At 46.9% G+C, this 26,938-nt stretch overlaps 1 protein-coding gene across 1 annotated transcript; it reads right to left on the bottom strand.

Moving 5' to 3' along the window:
• Nucleotides 1-481: 481 nt before the first annotated feature.
• zdhhc12a (zinc finger DHHC-type palmitoyltransferase 12a) lies at nt 482-13,237 on the bottom strand. Its single transcript, XM_070863685.1, has 5 exons — nt 12,940-13,237; nt 8,711-8,847; nt 5,958-6,065; nt 3,981-4,147; nt 482-924 (listed from the first exon to the last, which is right to left on the bottom strand). The coding sequence occupies exons 1-5, from the start codon at nt 13,034-13,036 to the stop codon at nt 609-611; spliced, it is 825 nt and encodes a 274-aa protein (XP_070719786.1). The 5' UTR covers nt 13,037-13,237; the 3' UTR covers nt 482-608.
• Nucleotides 13,238-26,938: the final 13,701 nt, after the last annotated feature.

Genomic DNA, 26,938 nt, shown 5'->3' with positions numbered 1-26,938 from the left:
CATAACTGCAATACATGCTCAGACCTCGGTCACAATTCCTCAAAGATCACTTTTGCTCCCCTCTCTCCTTGCTCTTCTTTTTTTTTTTTTACCCCCTTATCCCTTTCTACTCGACAACTACTCAGATTGCAAGTCAGTGACAGTGATCCTGGGCAAATGATCTTTTTTTTTAATATTCTCTTCTCCCTCCCCCAGAAATTGGCTTTCTCACAGAGGCACAACCAAGCTCAGACTTGAGGGGGAAAAGAGAGAGGGAGGAGAAAAAGAGCCGCAGGGGGGGAAAAGAGAAAGACAGAGAACAAGAGATGGGGGGAAAGCAAAAGGGGTAGGGGAGAAAAGAAAGCAGGCAATCTACATCCCTCCTCCACTTTGTGTAGCATTTTGCTGTCTTTATGCTTCTTTCCTTTGGTCATTCCCCCCAGACTGAGGGTAGATGACTAATCACCCCCCCCCCCCCCCCCTCTTATCACTTGAGGGGTGGATCTCCCACTGCCATTGAGCCTGGCATTTTGGGGCTGTTATGAGATTGCCAACGATAAATTATGCAATCCCCGTGCGACAGAAAAGAATGTCAGAGTAGAGTCCACGCATTAGAAATAACCCACTCACTAAACCAGTTCATCCTCGTCTCGAAAATAAATCCTCTCCCACACGACTGTCTTGCAGACGCAGAAAAATGTCCAGAGATTCCCAAGGATGCCCTGGTCGAATGGGTTCTCCTCGGAGCCGCAGTGTTTGAGGTAGGAGATGCGATGGCGGGACATGAACTCCCACGTTGTGGTGTTGCTGGACACCAGGTACAGGTGTGACACCAGCAGCAGCATCACCACCACGGTGACCACGATAATGACCAGAAACGCCAACAGCAGGAACGTGTTGACCCGGAACCAGTCTTTCCACAAAGCCTCAGTACGGAACCCCGACCTGCGAGTAACATCAACATTGAAGAATATTACAGTGTCAGCCGTGGCTCAATGAGCAGCACTCTCACGTGGGTCAGAAGGTCGTGGTTTCGAGCTCCACTCCACAGACTTAAAACACATAATCTAGGCTGACACTCCAGAGGGTCAGTACTAAGGGAGTGCCGCACTGTCAGAGGGGCAGTACTGAGGGAGTACCGCACTGTCGGAGGGGCAATACTGAGGAAGCGCCGCACTGTCGGAGGGGCAGCACTGAGGGAGTGTCGCACTGTCGGAGGGGCAATACTGAGGGAGCGCCGTACTGAGGGAGTGCCGCACTGTCAGAGGGGCAGTACTGAGGGAGTACCGCACTGTCGGAGGGGTAATACTGAGGAAGCGCCGCACTGTCGGAGGGGCAGTACTGAGGGAGTGTCGCACTGTCGGAGGGGCAATACTGAGGGAGCGCCGTACTGAGGGAGCGCCGCACTGTCGGAGGGGCAATACTGAGGGAGTGCCGCACTGTCAGAGGGACAGTATTGAGGCAGTGTCGCACTGTCGGAGGGGCAATACTGAGGGAGCGCCGCACTGTCGGAGGGGCAATACTGAGGGAGTGCCGCACTGTCGGAGGGACAGTATTGAGGGAGTGTCGCACTGTCGGAGGGATAGTATTGAGGGAGTGTCGCACTGTCGGAGGGACAGTATTGAGGGAGTGTCGCACTGTCGGAGGGGCAATACTAAGGGAGCGCCGCACTGTTGGAGGGGCAGTACTGAGGGAGTCTTTTGGATGAGATGTTAAACCATGACCCCGTCTACACTCTTGAGTGGATATAAAAGATCCTAGGGCACTATTTTGAAGAAAAGCAGGGAGTTCTTCTTGGTATCCTGGACAATATTTATCCCTTAACTGACATCACTAAAACAGATTATCTGATCATTTATCTCATTGCTGGTTGTGGGAGTTTGCTGTGCACAAAATGGCTGCTGCGTTTCCTGCATTACAACAGTGACTACACTTCAAGTACTTTATTGGCTGTAAAGTGGAATGTCCTGAGGTTGTAAATGGCGCTCTGTAAATGCAATACTTTATTTTATTAACAGGTGGCAATAGAGAGGTTATAGAATGGAATTACATAAAATTTTCATTACAGGCCATTCTTATGCTCCACATGAGCCTCCTCCCACCCTATCAGCATATCCTTTCTCCTTCATGTACTTATCTAGCTTCCCCTTAAATGCATCTATACCACTCCCTGTGGAAGTGAGTTCCACATTCTCACCACTCTCTGGGTAATGAAGTTTCTCCTGAATTCACTATTGGATTTCTTGGTGACTATCTTATATTGATGGCCCCTAGTATTGGACTCCCTCACACGTGGAAAAGGGAGGAACAAGTGATGATTTACAGCCACTGAAAAACCATTCAGAGGCGCTAATGCCCCTGTACAATGTGCAGCATTCAGTTTTATTTGGAGCAAAGTTACTATTGTGACTAAGTAATATTGTCTTTTTCACACCTCAATAAGGCTGGAAAAAAAGGAAAACAGACTTTGTATCTAGAGGCATAGAGTACAAAAGCCAGGAAACAATATTGAACTTGTGCAAGACTTTTAGTCAGGCCACAGTTTGGAGAATTGGGCCCCTGTCATAGGAAGGGTATAAAAGCAATAGAAAAGGCACCGTGCAGATTCATTTGGATGGTACCAGGGATGAGGGGCAATGTTCCCTTTAAGCTGCACGGCCGAGCAGCGCTCTGAAGGTCCCATGCAGGCATGAAGCCAACTATTAGGTAGAAAAACAGCAGAATATTGAATGGCCCGCACAGCTCGTTTAAAAAAAAATTAGAGGGAATATTGATGAGTGGTTTTGAACAGAAATTTGAGATCTACAGCCGAGAAGGTTAAGGTGTGATATAGGAAGAGATTTTCACGATTAGGATGGTCTCTGATAAAGTAAATAGTGTTGGTTTGTTCCCACTGATTTGTGGGACTGTAAGCAGACAGCACATTTAAGATAATCACAAAAAGAATTAAATGGGATGTTAGAAATAGATTTTTAGCCCACGTGGGTAGAATGTGGAATTTTCGGGCGCAAACGGTAATTGAAGCAGAGTCCATAAATTATTTTAAAGAGGAATCAGATAGTTATGTGAAAAAGAGGGATATGAAAGGGCATAGGGAGTGAGCAGGAGCCTGGAATTAGACTAAGGTGGCTCATAGGGAGAGAGGATACATGAGCAGATGCTTGGTGGGCTTAACATTGTAATGATCGCAAGTTCACACACTCCACCTGCAGTCCAGTGGGAAATGGACATCTGGAACTCTCTCCCACAAAAAGCTTTTCAGGTCAATTTAAATTTTCAAAACTGAGATTTGAAAGATTTTTTGTTAGGGAACCAAGGCGGTAAAATGGAGTTAAGGTACAGATCAGCCATGATTGAATTGAATGATAGAACACACTAGAGGGGCTGAATTCCCTCCTCCTGTCTTATGAGGAAAAGTTGAGCCTATACGCATTGGGAGTTTAGAAAAATGAGAGGTGAAACATATAAGATTCTGAGGGGGCTTGATGCAGAGAGAATGTTTCCCTTCGTGGGGAAATCTAGAACTAGGGGGCATAGTTTCAGAATAAAGAGGTCGCCCATTTAAGACGGAGATGAGGAGGAATTTCTTCTCTCAGAGGGTCGTGAATCTTTGGAATTCTCTTCCCCAGAGTTGTGGAGGCTGGCTCATTGAATATATTCACGGCTGAGATAGACAGATTCTTGAATTATAGGGAAGACAAGGGTTATGAGGAACAGGCAGGAAAGTGGAGTTGAGGCCAAGATCAGATCAGCCATGATCTCATTGAATGGCGGAGCAGGCTCAAGGGGCCGTATGGCCTACTCCTGTTCCTATTTCTTATGTTCCTATGTAAATATGTTCCCTTTAATAGTCCAACTGAGAAATCTCAACCGACAAGAGGTTCGATGGCTAAAAATTGAAAGGGGAGGATCGCAGTTGGTATCTCAGGCTCTCTCCCTCGTGCACTAAAACCCACCCACTCCTCCTAACCCACTTGGTAGAAGCTGAGGCAGACCCTTACCACGCAATGTGGAAGGCCCACAGCAGGGCGGCGAGTTGCACTGTCAGGTAGAGCACGAAGAAGCGATGGTTCCTCTCCCCCACACAGTTCTCGATCCAGGGGCAGTGGTGGTCGTACCGACGCACACAGTGCTGACAGGACTGGCAGTGCTTGGATCGCATGGGCTGCTGCTGGAACAAAGGAAACTCATTAAATTTTACATTCTTCACGCCTCAATTTTAAAATTCTCATCCTTGTTTTCAAATGCCTCCGCGCCCCCTCCCTTTCTCTGTGACCTCCTCCAGCCCCTCCAGCTGAGAGACCCCTGCCCTCCTCCAATTCTGGCCTCTTGAACATCCCCGATTTTAATCCCTCCACCAGCCTTCAGCTGCCTAGGCCTTAAGCCCTGGAATCCCCTCCGTAACCTCTCCGCCTCTAAGATGCTCCTTAAATTCTGCCTCTTTGACCAAGCTTTTGGTCATCTGTCCTAACATCTCCTTATGTGGCTCGGTGTCAAATATAAGGCACTATATAAATGCAAGTTGTTGTAGTTCTAATCAGCTGCTCTGCAGCAAAACTAAAGTTTACCAAATGTAGTGTTTCAATTATTCAAACTTTTCTGCCTGGTTCTGGTAAACCCAGAGGTCATGGGATCAAATCCCACCACAACAAATAAAAATTAATCAAATTTACAATAAAAAAAGTGAATGCTGTAAATTTGAAATAAAAACTGAAAATGCTGGAAATTCACAGTGGTCGGAAAATACAGATAATTAATTCTTCAGTGTTAGATTAGGAACCCATTACACCTAGTTATCTCTATCAAACACAGGACGATTTCCTGCATCGTGTCACACTTCCTGTGTCACGCTTCGGGCATTGCAGTTTCTGATTGACTGAAATGAAGATCAATCAGAACATCACCACGAGCAACGCCACAAGAGGTCCACTAGTATCAATAACCAATAATCAGATTGATTCTAATTATACAATTATACTGAGGGAGCACTGCAATGTCAGAGGGGCAGTACTGAGGGAGTGTCGGAGGGGCAGTACTGAGGGAGTGTCGCAGTGTCGGAGGGGCAGTACTGAGGAAGCACCGCACTGTCAGAGGGGCAGTACTGAGGGAGTGTCGGAGGGGCAGTACTGAGGGAGCACGGCACTGTTGGAGGGGCAGTACTGAGGGAGCAACGCACCGTCGGAGGGGCAGTACTGAGGGAGCCCCGCACTGTCGGAAGGGCAGTACTGAGGGAGCAACGCACCGTCGGAGGGGCAGTACTGAGGGAGCGCCGCACTGTCGGAGGGGTAGTACTGAGGGAGCGCCGCACTGTCGGAGGGGCCATACTGAGGAAGCGCTGCACTGTCAGAAAGGCAGTACTGAGGGAGAGCCGCACTGACGGAGGGGCAGTACTGAGGGAGCGCTGCACTGTCAGAAAGGCAGTACTGAGGGAGCGCCGCACTGTCGGAGGGGCCATACTGAGGGAGCGCTGCACTGTCAGAAAGGCAGTACTGAGGGAGCGCCGCACTGACGGAGGGGCAGTACTGAGGGAGCGCCGCACTGACGGAGGGGCAGTACTGCGGAGTGGAGCGCTGCATTGTCGGAAGTGCTGTCTTTTGGATGAGACGTTAAACCAGGACCCCATCTGTCCTCTCAGGTGGACATAAAAGATCCTATGACACTATTTCAAAGAACAGCAGCAGAGTTCTCCCCAATGTCCTGGCCATTATTTATCCCTCAACCAACATCATGAAAATATTTGGTCATTGTCTCATTGCTGTTTGTGGGAGCTTGCTGTGCGCAAATTGGCTGCTGCGTTTCCTACATTACAACAGTGACTACACTTCAAAAATACTTCTTTGGCTGTAAAGCGCTTTGGGACGTCCTGAGGTTGTGAAAGGCGCTATAGAAATGCAAGTCTTTCTTTTCTTTCAGATGATGAATTTTCATTTGCCAAGACATAAATAATTTCAATGTGCTCCAAAGGTGAAGAATCCCACCTGGACCATGCAATAGCCGCAGCGCCTCAGTCTCTGTGCTTTCTGTACCACAGGGATCATCTGTTCCTTCTCATCCCCAGCACCCTGATTCGATCGAGCAACCCGGGTCTGTGAGGAACCAGCAAAAAACCATCAGGAAATTAAAAACTCAAAATCTTCAAAATAGCATCCAGGGCACTTTAATTATTTTAAAAGTTTTCATGTTGAACAAGCGAGTGAATATTAGTGAACTCGCTATCACATGGGAGTGGATGCAGCGAATAGCATAGATGCATTTAAGGGGAAGCTAGATAAGTACATGAGGGAGAAAAGCAAAACACTGCAAATGCTGGAATCTGTAATAAAAACAGAAAATGCTGGAAATCTCAGCGGGTCAGGCAGCATCTGTGGAGAGGAAGCAGAGTTAACGTTTCAGGTCGATGACCTTCGTCAAAACTGGAGAGTGTTCGGAAAGAACAGATTCTTAACCAGCACTGAAAGGGGGAGGGGAAGAAAGAACAAAAGGGAAGGTCTGTGATAGGGTGGAAGGCAGGAGAGATTAGAGAGACAAAAGGGATGATGAGCCGAATTCAAATTGTAATGCCAGGAGTTAGAAAAATATTAGTCATGATAGAGTGTGAATGGCAGGATAATGACTAGCTGCCATTATGGGGTGCACTCTCTGCCTACAGAGTCACACCCACTTGCTACAGCCCAGGGAGCTTGGGTGCAGGCTAGCTGTGACTAGCCTGACCATTAGGGATTTAATTTGTAGGGTTACCTGAAGCTGAGTGAGAAGTTTCCCAGCCCCTGGTAGGTTTCCGGGAGAAAGAAACAACTTCCTCTGGGCATCCTCTGGATGCCCCAAAGCACTTTACAGCCAATTAAGTACATTTTGAAGTGTTGTCACTGTTTTATTCTTGGAAACACGGCAAGCTCCCACAAACAGCCATGTGATAATAACCAGATAATCTTTAATGATAAATTGAGGGATAAATATTGGCCAGGACATCGGCTTCCCCTGGGATCTTTTATGTCCACCTGAAAGGGCAGGCGGAGCCGCAGTTTAACATCTCATCTTAAAGACAGTACCAACGACAGTGCAGTGCTCCCTCAGTACTTCATTGAAGTGCCAGCCTGATTTTTGTGCTCACGTCTCTGGAGGATATGTTGATAGGGTGAGATGAAGTAAGGTGGGAGGAGGCCCGTGTGGAGCATAAACACCGGCACGGACCAGCTAGTCCGAATGGCCTGTTTCTGTGCTGAACACAAGAACTAGGAGCAGGAGTACACCATATGGCCCCTCAAGTCTGCTCCACCGTTTAATAAGATCATGGCTGATAGTCTACCTCAACTCTACTTTCCCGCCCGATCTCCGATCCCTTGGTTCCCTTAGTGTCCAGAAATCTATTGATCTCAGTCTTGAATATACTCAATGTCTCAGCATTCACAGCCCTCTGGTGTAGAGAACTCCAAAGATTCACAACCCTCTGAGAGAAGAAATTCTTCCTCTTCTCAGCCCTAAATGGCCAACCCCTTATCTTGAGACTATGACCCCCTAGTTCTAGACTCTCCAGCCAGGGGGAAACAACCTCTCAGCAGCTACCCTGTCAATCCCCCTCAGAATCTTGTATGTTTCAATGAGATCACCTCTCATTCTTTTAAATTCCAGAGTATAGAACCAATCCACACAATCGCTCCTCATAGGGCAACCCTCTCATGCCAGGAATCCATCGAGTGAACCTTCCTTGCATCCCCTCGAAGGCAATTATATAGAAACATAGAAATTTACAGCGAGAAGATGGCCATTTCGGCCCATCGTGCCTGTGCCACACGACCCTTGGTCAGCAGCCCTGAAGGTTACATATAAAACCTATGAACAATGAACAATGGCGGACAGGTAAAGAGGATCCAGCCCAACCAGTCCGCCCCACACAACTCATGTATTGCAACACTTTACACTCCACCCCACCCGGAGCCATGCGATCTCTTGGGAGAGGCAAAAAAAAAAGACAAAAACCCAGGCCAATAGAGGAAAAAAGGTCTGGGAAAATTCCTCTCCGACCCATCCAGGCGATCAAAACTAGTCCAGGAGATCACTCTGGCCGTATTAGATTCCCTAAAGTACTTACCATCGTATCTGTGCCAGCCAACAAGAGGTTATCCAGTCTAATACCAGTTTCCAGCTCTAGGTCCGTAACCCTACAGGTCACGGCACTTCAAGTGTCTGTCCAAGCACCTTTTAAATGTGGTGAGGGTTTCTGCCTCTACCACCTTTCCAGGCAGCGAGTTCCAGACCCCCACAACCCTCTGTGTGAAGAAGCTTCTCCTCAAATCCCCTCTAAACCTTCCACCAACCACCTAAAACCATTGTCCCCTCGTAATTGGCCCCTCCACCAAGGGAAATAGGCACTTGCTATCTACTATATTCAGGCCCCTCAAAATTTTATACACTTCAATGAGGTCTCCCCTCAGCCTCTTCTGTTCCAAGGGAGGACAAACCCAGCCTATCCAATCTGTCCTCATAGCTAAGATTCTCCATTCCAGGCAGCATCCTCGTAAATCTCCTCTGCACCCTCTCCAGTGCAATCACGTCCTTCCTATAATACGGCGACCAGAACTGTACTTTTCTCTTATAACACGCCTGTGAAGCACCTTGGGACGTTTTACTATGTTAAAGGCGCTATATAAATACAAGTTGTTGTTGTTATTGTTGAAGACTAATGCAGCCCTATCGACCCGTTTCAGTTTGAGCCGGACGGAGATCGATTTACCTTTAGTTCATCGTCAAATGTGACGTATCCCGGGTCCATGAGGGAGGTGATGAAGTATAGTAACATCGAACAGAGAACCAGCAACAGGAAGGTGACTGGCTGGAGGAACTCCCCACGCTCTTCACTCCTCCTCAGATCTGTAATGAACAATAAGAGAGACTTGTATTTATATAGCACCTTTCACAACCTCAGGACGTTCCAAAGTGCTTTACAACCAATGAAGTACTTTTTGAAGTGCAGTCACTGTAGTAATGTCGGAAACGCGGCAGCCATTTTTGCGCACAGCAAGCTCCCACAGACAACAATGAGATAATGACCAGATAATCTGTTTTTGTGATGTTTGTTGAGGGATAAATATTGGCCCAGGACACCGGGGATAACTCCCCTGCTCTTCTTCAAAATAGTGCCATCGGATCATTTACTAGGTACCACAGGGATCAGTGCTGGGGCCCCAGCTATTCACAATATATATAAATGATGTGGATGAGGGAACCAAATGTAATATTTCCAACTTTGCTGACGACACAAAACTAGGTGGGATTGTGAGTTGTGAGGAGGATGCAAAGATGCTGCAAGGCGATTTAGATAGGTTGAGTGAGTGGGCAAACACATGGCAGATGCAGTATAATGTGGATAAATGTGAAGTTATCCACTTTGATAGGAAAAACACAAGGACAAAGTATGTTTCTGTGCTGTAACTTCTGTATAATATGTTAAAGGTGCTATATAAATGCAAGTTGCTGTTGGGGGCAATTATTGCATTGAAAGAGTGTCACTAATGTAAGTTGTTGTACTTCACAGGATCTACCACTGTTACCAAAAGGAGAACACACAGTCTTAAAGAAAGAGAATTACCCCAAGAAAGACTAAGTATCCTAATGTTTACAGTACTAATGGTATTAAATGTGTTATCAGTAATAACATTCAGTAAATTATATAATTCTATTCTGAACACAGTTCCTTATCACTTGAACACAGAAAAGTGCAAAGTAATACAGTTTGGTAGGAATAACGAGGAGAGACAATATAAACTAAAGGGTACAATCCTAAAGGGGGTATATGTGCACAAATCATTGAAGGTGGCATGGCAGGTTGAGGAAGCGGTTAAAAAAGTATTTGAAATCCTGGGCTTCATAAATAGATGCATAGAGTACAAAAGCGCGGAAGTTATGATGAACCGGTATAAAACACTGGTTCAGCCTCAACTGGAGTATTGTGTCCAATTCTGGGCACCACACTTTAGGAAGGATGTGAAGGCCTTAGTGAGGGTGCAGAAAAGATTTACGAGAATGATTCCAGGGGTGAGGGACTTCAATTACGTGGATAGACTGGAGAGGTTGGGGTTGTTCCCCTTAGAGCAGAAAAGATGAAGAGGCGATTTGATAGAGGTGTTCAAAATCATGATGAATCTGGACAGAGTAGATCGAGAGAAACTGGGTAGGAAGGACCTATTTCCCTTAGCAGAGGGGTCAAAGCTTTAAAGTAATCGGTAGGTGATTTAGAGGGGATTTGAGAGGATATTTTTTCATCCAGAGGGTGGTGGGGGTCTGGAACTCACTGCCTGAAAGGGTGGTAGAGGCAGAAACCCTCACCACATTTAAAAAGTACTTGGATGTGCACTTGAAGTACCGTAACCTACAGGGCTACAGACCAAGAGCTGGAAAGTGGGATTAGGCTCTTTGTCGGCCGGCACGGACACGATGGGGCAAATTTGCGTGTTGTAAATTTCAATGAATCTATGGCGGACGGGTCGAGAACCAGAGGACACAGATTTAAGGTGATTGGCAGAAGGTCCAAAGGCGACATGAGGAAAAACTTTTTTATGCAGCGAGTGGTTATGATCCGGAATGCACTGCCTGAAAGGGTGGTGGAGGCAGACTCAATCGTGGCTTTCAAAAGGGAATTTGGTAAGTATCCAAAGGAAAAAAAAAATTGCAGGACTATGGTGAAAGGGTGGGGGGAGTGGGACTAGCAGAAGTGCTCTTGCAGAAAGCCGGCACAGGTTTGACAGGCCGAATGGCCTCCTTCTGTGCTGTACCTTACGTAAACTAGAAGTGATCCAAAACTTGGCTGCCCCGTGTTCTAACTCGCACCCATCACCCTGTGTTCGCTGACCTACATTGGCTTCCAGTTAAGCAATGTCTCGATTTCAAAATTCTCATCCTTGTTTTCAAATCCCTCCATGGCCACTCCCCTCCCCATCTCTGTAATCTCCTCCAGCACCCCCTCCCCCCCCCCCCGAAATGTCTGCGCTCCTCTAATTCTTCCCTCTTGAACAACATAACATAAGAAATAGGAGCAGGAATAGGCCACCTGGCCCCTCGAGCCTGCTCCGCCATTTAATAAGATTATGGCTGATCTGATCCATGAGCTTAGTGGTAGTTTCGAGGGCCTGATCTTCACTCTTTTCCTCAGGCGGCCGAAGGCTGCACTGGTGCACTGGAGGCGGTGTTGGATCTCGTCATCAATGCCTGCTCTTGTTGATAGGAGACTCCCGAGATATGGGAAGTGGTCCACGTTGCTCAGGACCGCGCCATGGATCTTGATGAGTAGGGGGCAGTGCTGTGCGGTGAGGACAAGCTGATGGAGGACGTTTATCTTACTGACATGCTTTCGTACGCCTCAGTAAATACTATGTCCTGGAGTTCAGCCTCTGTATGTGCGCAGACGCAGGCGTTATCCGCATACTGTAGCTCGACAACAGACGTTGGGGTGGTCTTGGACCTGGCCTGGAGATGGCGTAGGTTGAACAGCTTCCCACTGGTTCTGTAGTTTAGTTCCACTCCAGCGGGGAGCTTGTCGACTGTGAGGTGGAGCATGGCAGCGAGGAAGATTGAGAAGAGGGTTGGGGCGATGACGCAGCCCTGCTTGACCCCGGTCCAGACGTGGATTGAGTCTGTGATGGATCTGTTGGTAAAGATCACGGCCTGCATGTTGTCGTGGAGCAGGCGGAGAATGGTGATTAACTTTTGGGGGCATCTGAGATGGAGCAGGACGCTCCATAGACCCTCGCAGTTGACAGTGTCAACGGCCTTTGTAAGGTCTAAGAAGGCCATGTATAAGGGCTGGTGCTGTTCCCTGCATTTTTCCTGCAGCTGTCGCTCTGCAAAAATCATGTCCATTGTGCCCCGGAGGGGACGAAATCCACACTGTGATTCCGGGAGGAGCTCCTAGGCAACAGGGATAAGACGGTTGAGGAGGACTCTAGTGACAACTTTACAAGGACACCTTCCCTGATAAAGTGCAACATCCCCACTGACACCTGGGAGTCCCTGGCCCAAGACTGCCCTAAGCGATGGAAGTGCATCTGGGAGGGCGCTTAGCACCTTGAATCTGGTCGCCGAGAGCAAGCAGAAATCAAGCGCAGGCAGCGGAAAGAGCGTGCGGCAAACCTGTCCCACCCACCCCTTCCCTCAACGACTATCTGCCCCACCTGTGATACACTGTAATTCCCGTATTGGACTGTCAGCCACCTAATAACTCATGTTAAGAGTGGAAGCAAGTCTTCCTCGATTCCGAGGGACTGCCTATGATGATGATAATGATAATGAGGGCTGATCTGATCATGGACTCAGCTCCACTTCCCCGCCCGCTCCCGTTAACCCTTTATTCTTTTATCGCTCAAAAATCTATCTCCGCCTTAAATATATTCAATGTCCCAGCCTCCACAGCTCTCTGCTGCAGAGAATTCCACAGATTTACAACCCTCGGAGAAGAAATTCCTCCTCATTTTTTTTTTTTTTGAAATTCGTAGCCAATCGTTCCAATTCTTTGTCAAATCACAAACGCCAGAGGTCACCTTGCACACGCCAAGGATCACTCTGCGCCAATGCTCTTAGCCAAAAGGCCTAGAGCCACTCTCAGTTTTAAATGGGCGGCACTGATTATAATCAGCATCCTTGATTATAATCACTCAATCATTGGTGGCTGTGCCTTTTATTGCCTCGGCCCCCAGCTCTGCCCCTCTACTCTCTTTCGTCCTTCAAGACGCTCCTTAAAACCTATCTCTTTGACCAAGCTTTTGGTCACCTGTGCTCATTTTTACTTATATGGCTAGGTGTCAAATTTTTATCGCATAATGCTCTTGTGAAGCGCTTTGGGCTGTTTCACTACATTGAAGCCGGTATATAAATACAAGTTGTTGTTGTTGTTGTAACCATTCTATGACGATCTCTTCCTTACTTCCCCCCCACCCCCCGGCCTGTGGTACAGTCCAATGATGAGCTCACCCGTTTCAGACAAGAAGAGGGCCAACGTCACCGCCCACGTCAGCGTTGCGTGCAGCGCGCGCACCAGGGAGCCGGCGGTGAGAACCTTCCGGAACATTCCTGATCCTTCCGGATCCCAGGGCGGGCCGCTACTATCCCGCGCTACCGTAGTGACTCCGGCGGCACCGCCCGCACTGAGGGGAGGGGAGGGGAAGTGAGAGAGAGGTTAAAAAGGGTAAAACCTCAATTAATTTAAAATTAAATCAAGTTAAATTAAAATAAAATGATGGAGCGGAGCCGCCAGCGGCCCTGCCGAGGGTTGGAGCGCTAACCCGCCTGTCGCCACGGGAGACGGTGAGCCGCCTTCTCATTGGTCAGGATCCAAGACCTGGGTTGTGGGTAAAGCCAGGACTGGATTTCAGCTGCTCCAGGGATTTGGATTTTTTTTTTTGTAAATAGAATTTGGTATCTCATCAAATAAGTTTTCTCCGCCCCCTCCAGTTGCTTAACTCGGTGGAATGGATTCTTCTTCTCTTGGCTAGAAATTAAATTAAATTACCGGAGTGGTGGAGGTAAAAAGACTTAATGCAACAGAGGTGACATCACCAAAGCAGCTTTATTGAATACAAAACTAGAAAAAAAAATTTCATTATTTAATTTTTCTGCCTCAAATATGCTTTGTGTTAAAATAGAACGAACCGGAGCCATGAGATAAACTAGGGATTTCTGTTCTGGTTTGGCTCGGTTGGAGGCCATTCAGCCTGTTGAGTCTATTCAGTGAGATCATGGCACACTACACTCACCACAAGTCATGTCTCAAATTACTCACTGGCTATATCCCAAAATATTTTCTTTAAGAAATTTATAATATCAAGCTGAAGCAGTCCCAAAACTGTCCCCTATGGGACCCCCACTGACAGCATTCTCCCAGGCTGCTGTCAGTCGCTGTATCATTTACCCTCTAGGGTCTATCAATCAACGACGTATCCATTAGAAAGGATCATTACATAGAAAATAGGTGCAGGAGCAGGCCATTTGGCCCCTCGAGCCTGCACCACCATTCAATATGATCATGGCTGATCATGTAACTTCAGTACCCCACTCCTGCTTTCTCTCCATACTCCCTGATCCCTTTAGCTGTAAGGGCCACATCTAACTCCCTTTTGAATATATCCACCGAACTGGACTCAACAACTTTCTGTGGTAGACAATCCCACAGGTTCACAATTCTTTGGGTGAAAAAGTTTCTCCTCATCTCGGTCCTAGATAGCTTACCCCTTATCCTTGGACTGTGACCCCTGGTTCTGGACTTCCCCAAGATTGTGAGAACATTCTTCCTGCATCTAACCTGTCCAATCCTGTCAGAATTTTATATGTTTCTATGAGATCCCCTCTCATTCTTCTACATTCCAGTGACTATAAGCCTAGTCGATCCAGTCTTTCTTCATATGCCATCCCGGGAATCAGTCTGGTGAACCTTTGCTGCACTCCCTCAATAGCAAGAATGTCCTTCCTCAGATTAGGAGACCAAAACTGCACACAATACTCAAGGTGTGGTCTCACCACGGCCCTGTTCAACTGCAGTAAGACCTCCCTGCTCCTATACTCAAATCCCCTAGCTATGAAGGCCAACATGCCATTTGCTTTTTTTACTGCCTGCTGTACCTGCATGCCAACCTTCAATGACTGATGGACCATGACACCCAGGTCATGTTGCACCTCCCCTTTTCCTAATCTGTCACCATTCAGATAATCTGCACGGTTAGTGCTGGAGCCCCTGCCCCCCCCCCCCCCCCTCCCTCGGCCAAGAATCTATCCTTGACCTCTTCTCTGCTGCTCCATGGTGGTGGCATCTTCCTGTAGACATCACATCGTCATCATAGGTGGCCCCTCGAATCAAGGATGACTTGCTTCCACACCAAAAAGTTCACAGGTGTTTCAATGAAGGATCTAATATTCCAGGTTGTGAACTACATGTTAAAGGGTGGAAGGTTAAAGCCTGTGCATGGACTTTTTTTAACATGTGATGACTGTTGCACACCAGCCACCACATGGGCGTGGATAGAGAACTGGTTGGCAGACAGGAAGCAGAGAGTTGGAATAAACGGGTTCTTTTCAGAATGGCAGGCAGTGACCAGTGGGGTGTCGCAGGGTTCAGTGCTGGGACCCCAGCTATTTACAATATACATCAATGATTTAGATGAAGGAATTGAATGTAATATCTCCAAGTTTGCATATGACACTAAGCTGGGTGGCGGTGTGAGCTGTGAGGAGGATGCTGAGACTGCAGGGTGACTTGGACAGGTTAGGTGAGTGGGCAAATGCATGACAGATGCAGTATAATGTGGATAAATGTCAGGTTATCCATTTTGGTGGCAAAAACAGGAAGACAGAATATTATCTGAATGGTGACAGATTAGGAAAAGGGGAGGTGCAATGGGATCTGGGTGTCATGGTACATCAGTCATTGAAGTTTGGCATGTAGGTAAAGCAGGCGGTGAAGAAGACAAATGGCATGTTGGCCTTCATAGCTAGAGGATTTGAGTATAGGAGCAGGGAGGTCTTACTGCCGTTGTACAGAGCCTTGGTGAGGCCACACCTGGAATATTGTGTTCAGTGTTGATCTCCTAATCTGAGGAATAATGTTCTTGCTATTGAGGGAGTACAGCGAAGGGTGTACCAGATTGATTCCTGGGATGGCAGGACTGACATATGAGCAGAGACTGGATCAACTGGGCTTGTATCCACTGGAGTGTAGAAGAATGAGAGGGGATTTCATAGAAACATATAAAATTCTGACGGGATCGGACAGGTTAGAGGCCGGAAGAATGTTCCCGTTGCTGGGGAGTTCCAGAACCAGGTGTCACAGTCTAAGAATAAGGGGTGAGCCATTTAGGACCGAGATGAGGAGAAACTTCTTCACTCAGAGAGTGGTTAACCTGTGGAATTCTCTACCGCAGAAAGTTGTTGAGGCCAGTTCATTAGATATATTCAAGAGGGAATTAGATATGGCCCTTACGGCCAAAGGGATTAAGGGGTATGGAGAGAAAGCAGGAAAGGGGTATTGAGGTGAATGATCAGCCATGATCTTATTGAATGGTGGTGCAGGCTCAAGGGGCCGAATGGCCTGCTCCTGCACCTAATTTTTATGTTTCTACGTTGACAGAGCTAGGTCTTGGCCCAATGGCAAGGATTAACCAGGACGACTGGAGACCAACTCTGCTGCATGGACCTAGTGCGCGCACACATCGCAGTGCGGGCTGGCCGGGCTGCCCCTGGGCCCACGCCTCTTCTGGGCTCCGAACTCGCGCCTTTCCTGGGCCCCGATCACGTCCCTCTGCAATCTCTCGCCACTCCTTCGCCCCGACCTCGTCGTTCCTGCTGTACCTGCCCACGCTCCAATCACCGACCTGGATCTTGGTGACATCCAGTCCAGTTGTCCTCTTCACTGCCGTTGCTCTCTTGCTGCAGCACGTGCTGCTCCCTGGAGTGGTATGCTGCCACGCTGCTCCTTCCGCTCCCCGGCCTGCTCTGATGGTTGCTCGCAGGCCGGGGGCCACGCAGACCTGTACTCAGACCTTCAGGAAGAACGCATTAACTTAAAAGTCAGCCGACATTTAAAGGGTTAACATCATCATCATCGGCAGTTCCTTGAAATCGAGGAAGACTTGCTTCCATTCTAAAAGTGAGTTCTCAGGCGACCGAACAGTCCACTACGGGAATTACAACCTCTGTCACAGGTGGGACAGACAGTGGTTGAAGGAAAGGGAGGGTGGGGAGTCTGGTTTGCTGCACGCTCCTTCCGCTGCCTGCGCTTGATTTCTGCATGCTCCTGGCGATGAGACTCGAGGTGCTCAGCGCCCTCCGGATGCACTTCTTCCACTTAGGGCGGTCTTTGTCCAGGGACTCCCAGGGACTGCATTTTATCAAGGAGACTTTGAGAGGGTAAGAAAAAGGGTGTACTGTGAAAACAGTTTTGTAAATTGACCAGCCTTGCATGAACGTATTAACCACGGCCCCACCGAGACTAGAGTGGTTGCCTCACCCCTTTGAAATGCTAATGTCAACCTTTTTTGCAGGAGTGGAAAACCCATTATAGACCCAAAACTCCCCATCAAAAACACTGCATGATAATGGTTGAACATCAAAAAGAGCAGGAGTCCCGAAACTTGCCATCAAAAACACTGATAACGGTTGAACAATCAAAACCGAAGGAGGACATTTCTTTGTGTGATAATGGACTATTCACTGACTCATGATGGGGAAGTGACCAAATGGTACCTCAAAGATGGGGGCCAGGGTGCCTCATTTATTGTCATGGGTAGGACCTTTTTGTCATTGTAAAAGGGTGTGTTTGGGGATGAACCGTGGCAACTTGCAAGGCAACTACTGGCGGTCTTGGTCAACCGCACACATGGAAACCTACTTCCCTGAGTGACTACTGGGGTGAGTAGTGTTTAAGAGAGTTACTGTTTGAAGTTAAAGAGGACAGTGCAGTGATGTTTGTTATCCGTAATATAATACACAGTTCAAAGAATATGGAGTTGTGAGCCGTGGCTATTTTTATCCCACCCAGACGGGTTCAGGTTGGATTCTGGAATTAGAGGAAAGAGAAAAAGTACGGGTTACCCTACCTACATAAATGGTGCCCGAACAGGGACCCGATCGGGAAAAAATGGAAGATAGGGTAGAGCAATATTTGGGTAAAAACTTACCGTTGAAAGAGGGATGGGTTCAAGTCATCGCGACTGTGTCCGATCCTCCTAAAAGAAGCTGAGGCATTGGACAAAACTCTCGTAGCTAAGAGAAAAATTAAAATGGGTACGCGCTGTATGGTTGTTGGCATACAGGCGAAAAACACAACAGTTGGCACAGGAAAATCAGCGATATGAAGAAAGGCTGCAGGAAAAGGATGCAATAATAGCGAGATTGATGAAAGAATTGTCGGAAACTAGACAGGAGAGGAGTAAAAAGACTGCCTACATCCACCTCCGGAACATCGCTCATTCTCGATTCCCGACCCATTGCTTTCCTGTTGTAACTGACGGGACTACTTAAGAAATAGGAACAGAAGTCAGCCATTTGGCCCATCGAGCCTGCTCCGCCATTCAATAAGATCATGGCAGATCTGATCATGGACTCAACTCCACTTCCCTGCCCGCTCCCCATTGATTCCCTTATCGCTCAAAAATCTGTATCGCCACCTTAAATATATTCCATGACCCAGCGTCCACAGCTCTCTGGGGTAGAGAATTCCAAAGATTTACAACTCGGAAGAAATTCCTCCTCATTTTAGTTTTAAATGTGCAACCCCTTATTCTGAAAGTATGACCCCTAGTTCTAGATTGCCCCACTAAGGGAAGCATCCTCTCTGCATCTACCCTGTCTAGCCCCCTCAGAATCTTGTACATTTCAATAAAATCACCTCTTATTCTTCTACTAAACTCCAGTGAGTACAGCCTCAACCTTTCTTCCTAAGACAACCCCTTCATCTCAGAAATCAACCTTGTGAACCTTCTTTGAACTGCCTCCGTTACAAGTATATCCCTCCTTAAATAAGACCAAAACTGTACGCAGTACTCTAGGTGTGGCCTCAGTTATAGCAGGATTTCTCTGCTTTTATACTCCATTCCCCTTACAATAAAGGCCAACACTCCATTTGACACTCCATCGGAATCGCCAGGGAGTTTGGATAGAACTCCGATGGAACCTATAACGGGATGTTGAGGCCTATATACACACATATATTTGTTGCATTTTAAAAGAACAGAGACAGGGCATAACACGTTTTATTTTAAGTTGTAAATCTTCCATAATGTGCCTTTCATTTAAAGCACTTTACATGTATTGTCCCATTGTCGTGTTGTAAATACCCTGTATATTCAAGATACAAAAGTTTATATATTTTAAAAAGCACAGCGTTTTAAATATTTGGTCACAGTATTGTTTTTTTGGTCCAACTGCCTCTTGTCCTGTCGCAAGATGCAAATTGCTATTCAACATCGAGATACTCTGCCAATCAAACAGAATATGTTTCATCCGCCCGAAAACACTTCACTGCAGCTCAAACAACACAAGATTCCCCCTTGGTAAAAGCGGCTGTGATTGTGACAAAACTCGGCAAGGCGAAAACATATAGTAACAACCTTGTGTTCCGGATGCATCATAGAATCTTACCGCACAGAAGGAGGCCATTCAGTCCATCATACCCGTGCCGGCTCTTTGAAACATCTATCCATTTAGTCTCACTCTCCCCTGCTCTTTCCCCACAGCCCTGCAAAATTTTCCTTTTCAAGTATTTATCCAATTCCTTTTTGAAAGTTACTATTAAATCTGCTCCCACCGCTCTTTCAGGCAGCATGTTCCAGATCACATGTGTTTATATAAAAAAAAAAATTTTTTTTAATTCTCGTCTCCACTCTGGCTCTTTTGCCAATTATTTTAAATCTGTGTCCTCTGGTTACCAATCCTCCCATCAGTGGAAACAGTAAGGGCTGTTGTCACAGCAACAGTGAAAAGTAGCCTTCTGTCATTATTGGGTTAAGCAGAGAGAAGTACCTGCATTTTTATAGCGCCTTTCACCGCCTCGAGATGTCCCAAAGCACTTTACAGCCAATTAAACACTTTTTAAAGTGTAGTCACTGTTGCGATGTAGAAAACGTCAAGCAAGCACCCACAAACACCAATGTGATAATGAGCAGATCATCTGTTTTTTAGTAATATTGGTTGAGGGATAAATATTGGCCAGGACATCGGGGAGAACTCCCCTGCTCTTCTACGAAATAGTGGCCCTGCGATCTTTTACGTCCGCCTGAGAGGCCAGACCGGGCCTCGGTTTAACGTCTCATCCGGAAGACGGCACCTCCGACAGTGCAGCATTCCCATAACAACAACTTGTATTTATATAGGGCCTTTAATGTAGTGAAATGTCCCAAGCCACTTCACAGGAGGATTGAGACAAAAATTTGACCGAGCCATGTAAGGAGAAATTAGGGCAGGTGACCAAAAGCTTGGTCAAAGAGGTAGGTTTTAATGAGTGTCTTAAAGGAGGAGAGCGAGGCGGAGAGGTTTAGGTTGGGAATTCCCAAGCTTAGAGCCTGGGCAACAGAAGGCACGGCCACCAATGGTTGAGCAATTATAATTGGGGATGCTCCAGAGGGCAGAATTAGAAGAGCGCAGACATCGCGGGGGGTGGAGAGGGGTTGTGGGGCTGGAGGAGGTTACAGAGATGGGGAGGGGCGAGGCCATGGAGAGATTTGAAAACAAGGATGAGAATTTTGAAGCCGTGGTGTTGCTTAAGCGGAAGCCAATGTAGGTCAGCGAGCACAGGGGTGATGGGTAAGTGGGACTTGGTGCGAGTTAGGACACGGGCGGCCGAGTTTTGGATCACCTCTAGTGCTTTGGAATAGTCAAGTCTAGAGATAACAAAGGCATGGATGAGGGCTTCAGCAGTGGATGAGCTGAGGCGAGGGCGGAGACAGGTGATGTTACGGAGGTGGAAATAGACAGTCTTAGTTATGCTGAGGCGATGTGGTCGAAAGCTCATTTCGGGGTCAAATATGTCACCAAGGTTGGGAACAGTGTGGTTCAGCTTCGGACAGAAGTTGGGGGGGAAGGGATGGAGTCAGTGGCTGGGGAATGGAGTTTGTGGCGGGGACCGAAAACCATGGCTTCGGTCTTCCCAATATTCAATTGGAGAAAATTTCTGCTCATCCAGAACTCAGTACTGGAGTGTCGGCCTGCATTATGTGCTCAAGTCTCGGGAATGGAGCTTGGAACCCATGACTTTCTGACTCAAAGGCGAGAGAGCTACCCAGAGTCACAGCTCACCCCATAATCAGGTAACAACATAACAAATGACCATGGGTGGCAGCAGCAATGGGACAGAGAAGCCCTTCTTGTCAACACATATTGTGCACAGAACAAGAATGGCTGATGGGACCATCGAGTCTGGTGAGGATTGGAGACTCCTGTGTTTAGAACAATGAATCTGGGGAAACTAGGAATGTTGGGACGCGTCAGCAGGAATATGTTGTTCGGTGCGTTGAATTTCTCCCCCACTCCCCATATCCGATCACGGGCAGTGGGGCGTTCGAGGCTGTCGGGCCATTTGTTACCAGGCGCACGACATCTCAGATGCAGCATCGCTGTTTCGTCGGGTTCTCACGGGGGACCATCCCACCTCCGACCGTGTGTCATCCGTGTATGGGGACTTCGGCCAACGGCCATAGCGCTTGCTGGATTGTTTATTGTTCCAAATCCGGGGCTTTGTGTTCATCTGAAAGAATAGAAAGAAAAAAAAAGACTTGCATTAATATAGCGCCTTTCATGACCACGGGACGTCTCAAAGCGCTTTACAGCCAATGAAGTACTTATTGACGTGTAGTCACTGTTGTAATGTAGGAAACGCGGCAGCCAATTTGCACACAGCAAGTTCCCACAAACAGCAATGTGATAATGACCAGATAATCTGTTTATGTTGATTGAGAGATAAATATCGGGGATAACTCCCCTGCTCTTCTTCGAAATAATGCCATGGGATCTTTTACGTCCAATTGAGAGAGCAGACGGGGCCTCGGTTTAACGTCTCATCCGAAAGATGGCACCTCCGACAGTGCAGCACTGCCTCAGCACTGCACTGGAGTGTCAGCCTAGATTTATATACTCAAGTCCCTGGAGTGGGACTCGAACCCACAACCTTCTGATTCAGAGACGAGACAACGCTTTATATTAAAAATACCAGACACGCACGCAGAGACACACACATACATTATAAATATTGGATATAATTATCCATACATCCCACATACATGATACGAGCACAGACATGATACTTACACCATACACACTGTACATACATCACATATATTGTAACATACATAAGAGCTGCATATATAGATACACAGAATATATGTTATACGTATATCATATACATTATACACACATCACACATTATAGTTGCACCGTACATTATACATACATCACATACGTTATACACACACCCATAATATACATACACCATATATGCATTGTATGTACATTATGCACACATTGTATACATTATACATTCATCATCGAAAATTCAATGGGTAGATATTCTGATTGATGGAGCTCACACATGAAGGCTAAAGGTATGTGGACTGCATTTCTAGCTGTTCGATTTTTATTGTGCTAACCCCTGCCTAAAAATGGTGTACAATTTACACACTGAAATCTCCACTAACTGGAATGTGTGTGAACTTTGCTATTGGAATTTATAAGAGACAGCTGGCGTGTCTATAAACCAGGGCCTGGCCCCCTACCTGTCTCTCTAACCGCCTCCAGCCCTACAACGCCCAGAGATCTCTGCGCTTCTCCAATTGTGCATCCCCAATTTTCTTTGCTCCACCATTTGCCTTCAGCTGCCTGGGCCCTAAGCTCTGGAATTATCTCCCTAATCCTCTCTGCCTCTCTCTCTCTTCCTTTAAAACCCTCCTTAAAACCTATCCTTTGACCAAGCTTTTGGTCACCTGTCCTAATATCTCCTTATGTGGCTCGGTGTCACATTTGATTAACGCGCCTGTGAAGTGCCTTGGGACGTCTTAAAGGCGCTATACAAATGCAAATTGTTGAGTAGGTTAACTTCCCACCAATCAATGCTGAGTTAGCTGGTGGTAATGGGGCCAAAACATTGTGGGGGGTGTAATGTGTTTGCTGCATGGGTTCTTTGCTTAAGAATTCATAGCAACACATTACTATTAAGAACTAGTTGATTTATTAGCAAAAGGTTTAACAATTACACTACACATTACCAGTTCATCCACTGCCTCCTTGTGGATCCCCTGAACCCAACTGCCTGGGGTTTTATTGAGTCTTGTGAACATCATGTGACTGGCTAAGCCACTCACAACTTAACAGCTCTACAACTATTTAATTGTATCTTTAAATCAAGTGCCCCCTTTTGGGAAGGGCACTCGAACCCACAAATTTCCAAATATAACTTTAAAGAAAACTTAGTTCAACTTAAAATTTTGTTGCCATGGGGTGATGATGCACTCCAGTCCCTCTGGTGCCCACCTCTCGCAGAAGGGCACGAGCGTACCAGTGAACACCGCGCGCTCCATCTCCAGGGACACCCTGGCACCAACGTAGCTGTGGAAGAGAGGCGGGCTGAAGGACCTCCTCGACCGCCCGCTGCCTGGACCGGTCAATGGCCACTGTGGCCAGGCCCAGGAGCAGCCCTACGAGGAGGTCCTCTGACTTGCCCGCTCCCCTCCACTCTGGGTGCCCAAAGATCAGGAGCGTGGGACTGAAGTGCAACCAGAAATCGAGGAGCAGCCCCTTTAAATAATGGAAGAGGGGCTACAACCTCACACACTGCACATACACGTGGAACACGGACTTCTACCGGCATAGAAATTGCAGGCGTCCTGGGAGTCCGTGAACCAACTTTAAAACTTATTGCACGGGACTGCTCCATGCAGCACCCTCTCAAGAGCTGCATACATTATAGGGGGGGAAACATAGAACATAGGTACAAGAGTATGGCATTCGGCCCTTCGAACCTGTACCACAATTCAATAACATCATGGCTGATCATTCCCGCAGTATCCCTTTCCTGCTTTCTCTCCATACTCCTTGATCCCTTTAGCCGTAAGGGCCATTTCTAACTCCCTCTTGAATACATCCAATGAACTGGCATCAACAACTCTCTGCGGCAGGGAATTCCACAGGTTAACAACTCTGAGTGAAGACGTTTCTCCTCATCTCAGTCCTAAATGGCCTACCCCTTATCCTAAGACGGTGTCCCCTGGTTCTGGACTTCCCCATCATCGGGAACATTCTTCCCGCATCTAACCTGTCTAGTCCCGTCAGAATTTTATACGTTTCTATGAGATCCCCTCTCATCCTTCTAAACTCCAGTGTATAAAGGCCCAGTTGATCCAGTCTCTCCCCATAGGTCGGTCCCTCCATCCCGGGAATCAGTCTGGTGAACCTTCGCTGCACTCCCTCAATAGCAAGAACGTCCTTCCTCAGATTAGGAGACCAAAACTGAACACAATATTCCAGGTGAGGCCTCACAACTGCCCTGTACAACTGCAGTAAGACCACCCTGCTCCTATACTCAAATCCCCTAGCTATGAAGGTCAACATACCATTTGCTTTCTTCACCACCTGCTGTACCTGCATGCCAACTTTCAACGACTGATGCACCAACACCCAGGTCTCGTTGCACCTCCCCCTTTCCTAATCTGCCGCCATTCAGATAATATTCTACCTTTGTGTTTTTGCCCCCCAAAGTGGATAATCTCACATTTATGCACATTATACTGCATCTGCCAAGCATTTGCCCACTCACCTAACCTGTCCAATCACCTTGCAGCCTTTTAGCGTCCCCCTCACAGCTCACACCACCACCCAGTTTAGTGCCAAATGCAAACTTGGAGATATTACACTCAATTCCTTCATCTAAATCGTTAATGTATATTGTAAAGAGCTGGGGTCCCAGCACTGAGCCCAGCGGCACTCCACTAGTCACTGCCTGCCATTCTGAAAAGGACTCGTTTATCCCGACTCTCTGCTTCCTGTCTGCCAACCAGTTCTCTATCCACGTCAGTACATTACCCCCAATACCATGTGCTTTGATTTTGCACACCAATCTCTTGTGTGGGACCTTGTCAAAAGCCTTTTGAAAGTCCAAGTACACCACATCCACTGGTTCTCCCTTGTCCACTCTACTAGCTACATCCTCAAAAAATTCCAGAAGATTTGTCAAGCATGCTTTCCAAATGCGCTGCTATTTCATCTTTAATAATTGATTCCAACATTTTCCCCACTACTGATGTCAGGCTAACCGGTCTATAATTACCCATTTTCTCTCCCTTTTTTAAACAGTGGTGTTACATTAGCTACCCTCCAGTCCATAGGAACTGATCCAGAGTTGATAGACTGTTGGAAAATGATCACCAATGCATCCACTATTTCTAGGGCCACTTCCTTAAGTACTCTGGGATGCAGACTATCAGGCCCCGGGGATTTATCGGCCTTCAATCCCATCAATTTCCCAAACACAATTTCCCGCTTTATAAGGATATCCTTCAGTTCCTCCTTCTCACTAGACCTTTGGTCCCCTAGTATTTCCAGAAGGTTATTTGTGTCTTCCTTCGAGAAAACAGAACCAAAGTATTTGTTTAACTGGTCCGCCATTTCTTTATTCCCCATTATAAATTCACCTGAATCTGACTGCAAGGGACCTATGTTTGTTTTCACTAATCTTTTTCTCTTCACATATCTATAGAAGCTTTTGCAGTCAGTTTTTATGTTCCCAGCAAGCTTCCTCTCATACTCTATTTTCCCCCTCCTAATTAAATCCTTTGTCCTCTGCTGTATTACAAAATCCTCCCAGTCCTCGGTTTGCTGCTTTTTCTGGCCAATTTATATGCCTCTTCCTTGGATTTAACACTACCTTAATTTATCTTGTTAGCCACGGTTGAGCCACCTTCCCTGTTTTATTTTTACTCCAGACAGGGATATACAATTGTTGAAGTTCATCCATGTGATCTTTAAATGTTTGTCATTGTCTATCCACCGTCAACCCTTTAAGTATCATTCGCCAGTCTATCCTAGCCAATTCACATCTCATACCATCGAAGTTACCTTTCCCCAAGTTCAGGACCCTAGTCTCTGAATTAACTGTGTCACTCTCCATCTTAATAAAGAATTCTACCATATTATGGTCACTCTTCCCCAAGATTGTTAATTAGTCCTTTCTCATTACACATCACCCAGTCTAGGATGGCCAGCCCTCTAGTTGGTTCCTCGACATATTGATCTGGAAAACCATCCCTAATACACTCCAGGAAATCCTCCTCCATCCTAATACACTCCAGAAATCTATTTATTTTAAATTTGTACCGCGACTACAGATGATCGTAACTCTCGCTCACCTGCATAAACACGGCCGTGTTCATCTGAAGTGTCTCCATTCGCTCATTCATTCTGGCCAGCCAATCCCCGTGGTCCATAATTGACAGCTTCAGGTCATCGTTGGCGTCCTGGATAAAATCGAAGCCGATCTCGCTGTTGGGCGACAGGGCCTGGATCCCAGGAACACACATCATCAAATCATAGAAAATTACGACACAGAAGGAGGCCATTCGGCCCATTATGTCCGCACTGGTCGGAAAAGAGCTATCCAGCCCAATCCCACTTTCCAGTTCTTGTAGCCCTGTAGATTACGGCACTTCAAGTGGACGTCCAAGTACTTTTTAAATGTGGTGAGGGTTTCTGCCTCTACCACCCTTTCAGGCAGTGAGTTCCAGACCCCCACCACCCTCTGCATGAACAAATGTTTCCTCATCTCCCCTTTAAACCTCCTAACAATTACTTTAAATATATCTCCCTATTTATTGACCCCTCTGCTAAGGGAAATAGGTCCTTCCTATCCACTCCATCTAGTCCCCTGATAATTTTATACACCTCAATTAAATCTCCCCTCAGCCTCCTCTGTTCCAAGGAAAACAACCCCAGCCTATCCAATCTTTCCTCATAGCTAAAATTTTCCAGTCCTGGCAACATCTTCGTAAATCTCCTCTGTACTCTCTCTAGTGCAATCACATCCTTCCTGTAATATGATGACCAGTGCACGCAGTACTCAAGCTGTGGCGTAACTAATGTTGAATACAGTTCTAGCATAACTTTCTTGCTCTTGTATTCTGTGCCTCGGCTAATAAAAAAAAGCATTCCGTATGCCTTTTTAACAGCCTTATCGACCTATCCTGCTACCTTTAAGGATCTGTGTACACTCCAAGGTCCCTCTGTTCCTCCACACCTCTCAGTATCCTCCCATTTATTGTGTATTCCCTTGCCTTGTTGCCCCTCCCCAAATGCATTACCTCACACTTTTCTGGATTGAATTCCATTTGCCACTTTTCTGCCTAACTGACCAATCCATCGATATCTTCCTGCAATCTGGAGCTTTCTTCCTCACTGTCAACCACACGGCCAACTTTTGTATCATCTGCAAACTTCTTTGTCATGC

This window comes from Pristiophorus japonicus, chromosome 20 (assembly GCF_044704955.1).
Source record: "Pristiophorus japonicus isolate sPriJap1 chromosome 20, sPriJap1.hap1, whole genome shotgun sequence".
NCBI lineage: Eukaryota > Metazoa > Chordata > Chondrichthyes > Pristiophoridae > Pristiophorus > Pristiophorus japonicus.
Note: the sequence above shows the minus strand (reverse complement) of the source record. Positions and strands in the feature narration are given on the sequence as shown.

Coding starts and splice junctions, on each gene's coding strand:
- zdhhc12a (XM_070863685.1), bottom strand. CDS start 13,036: ATGTTCCGGAAGGTTCTCACCGCCGGCTCCCTGGTGCGCGCGCTGCAC. Junction 8,848..12,939: donor CCTCTTCTTGTCTGAAACGG/GTGAGCTCATCA, acceptor TGTTCATTACAG/ATCTGAGGAGGAGTGAAGAG. Junction 925..3,980: donor TGGGCCTTCCACATTGCGTG/GTAAGGGTCTGC, acceptor TGTTACTCGCAG/GTCGGGGTTCCGTACTGAGG.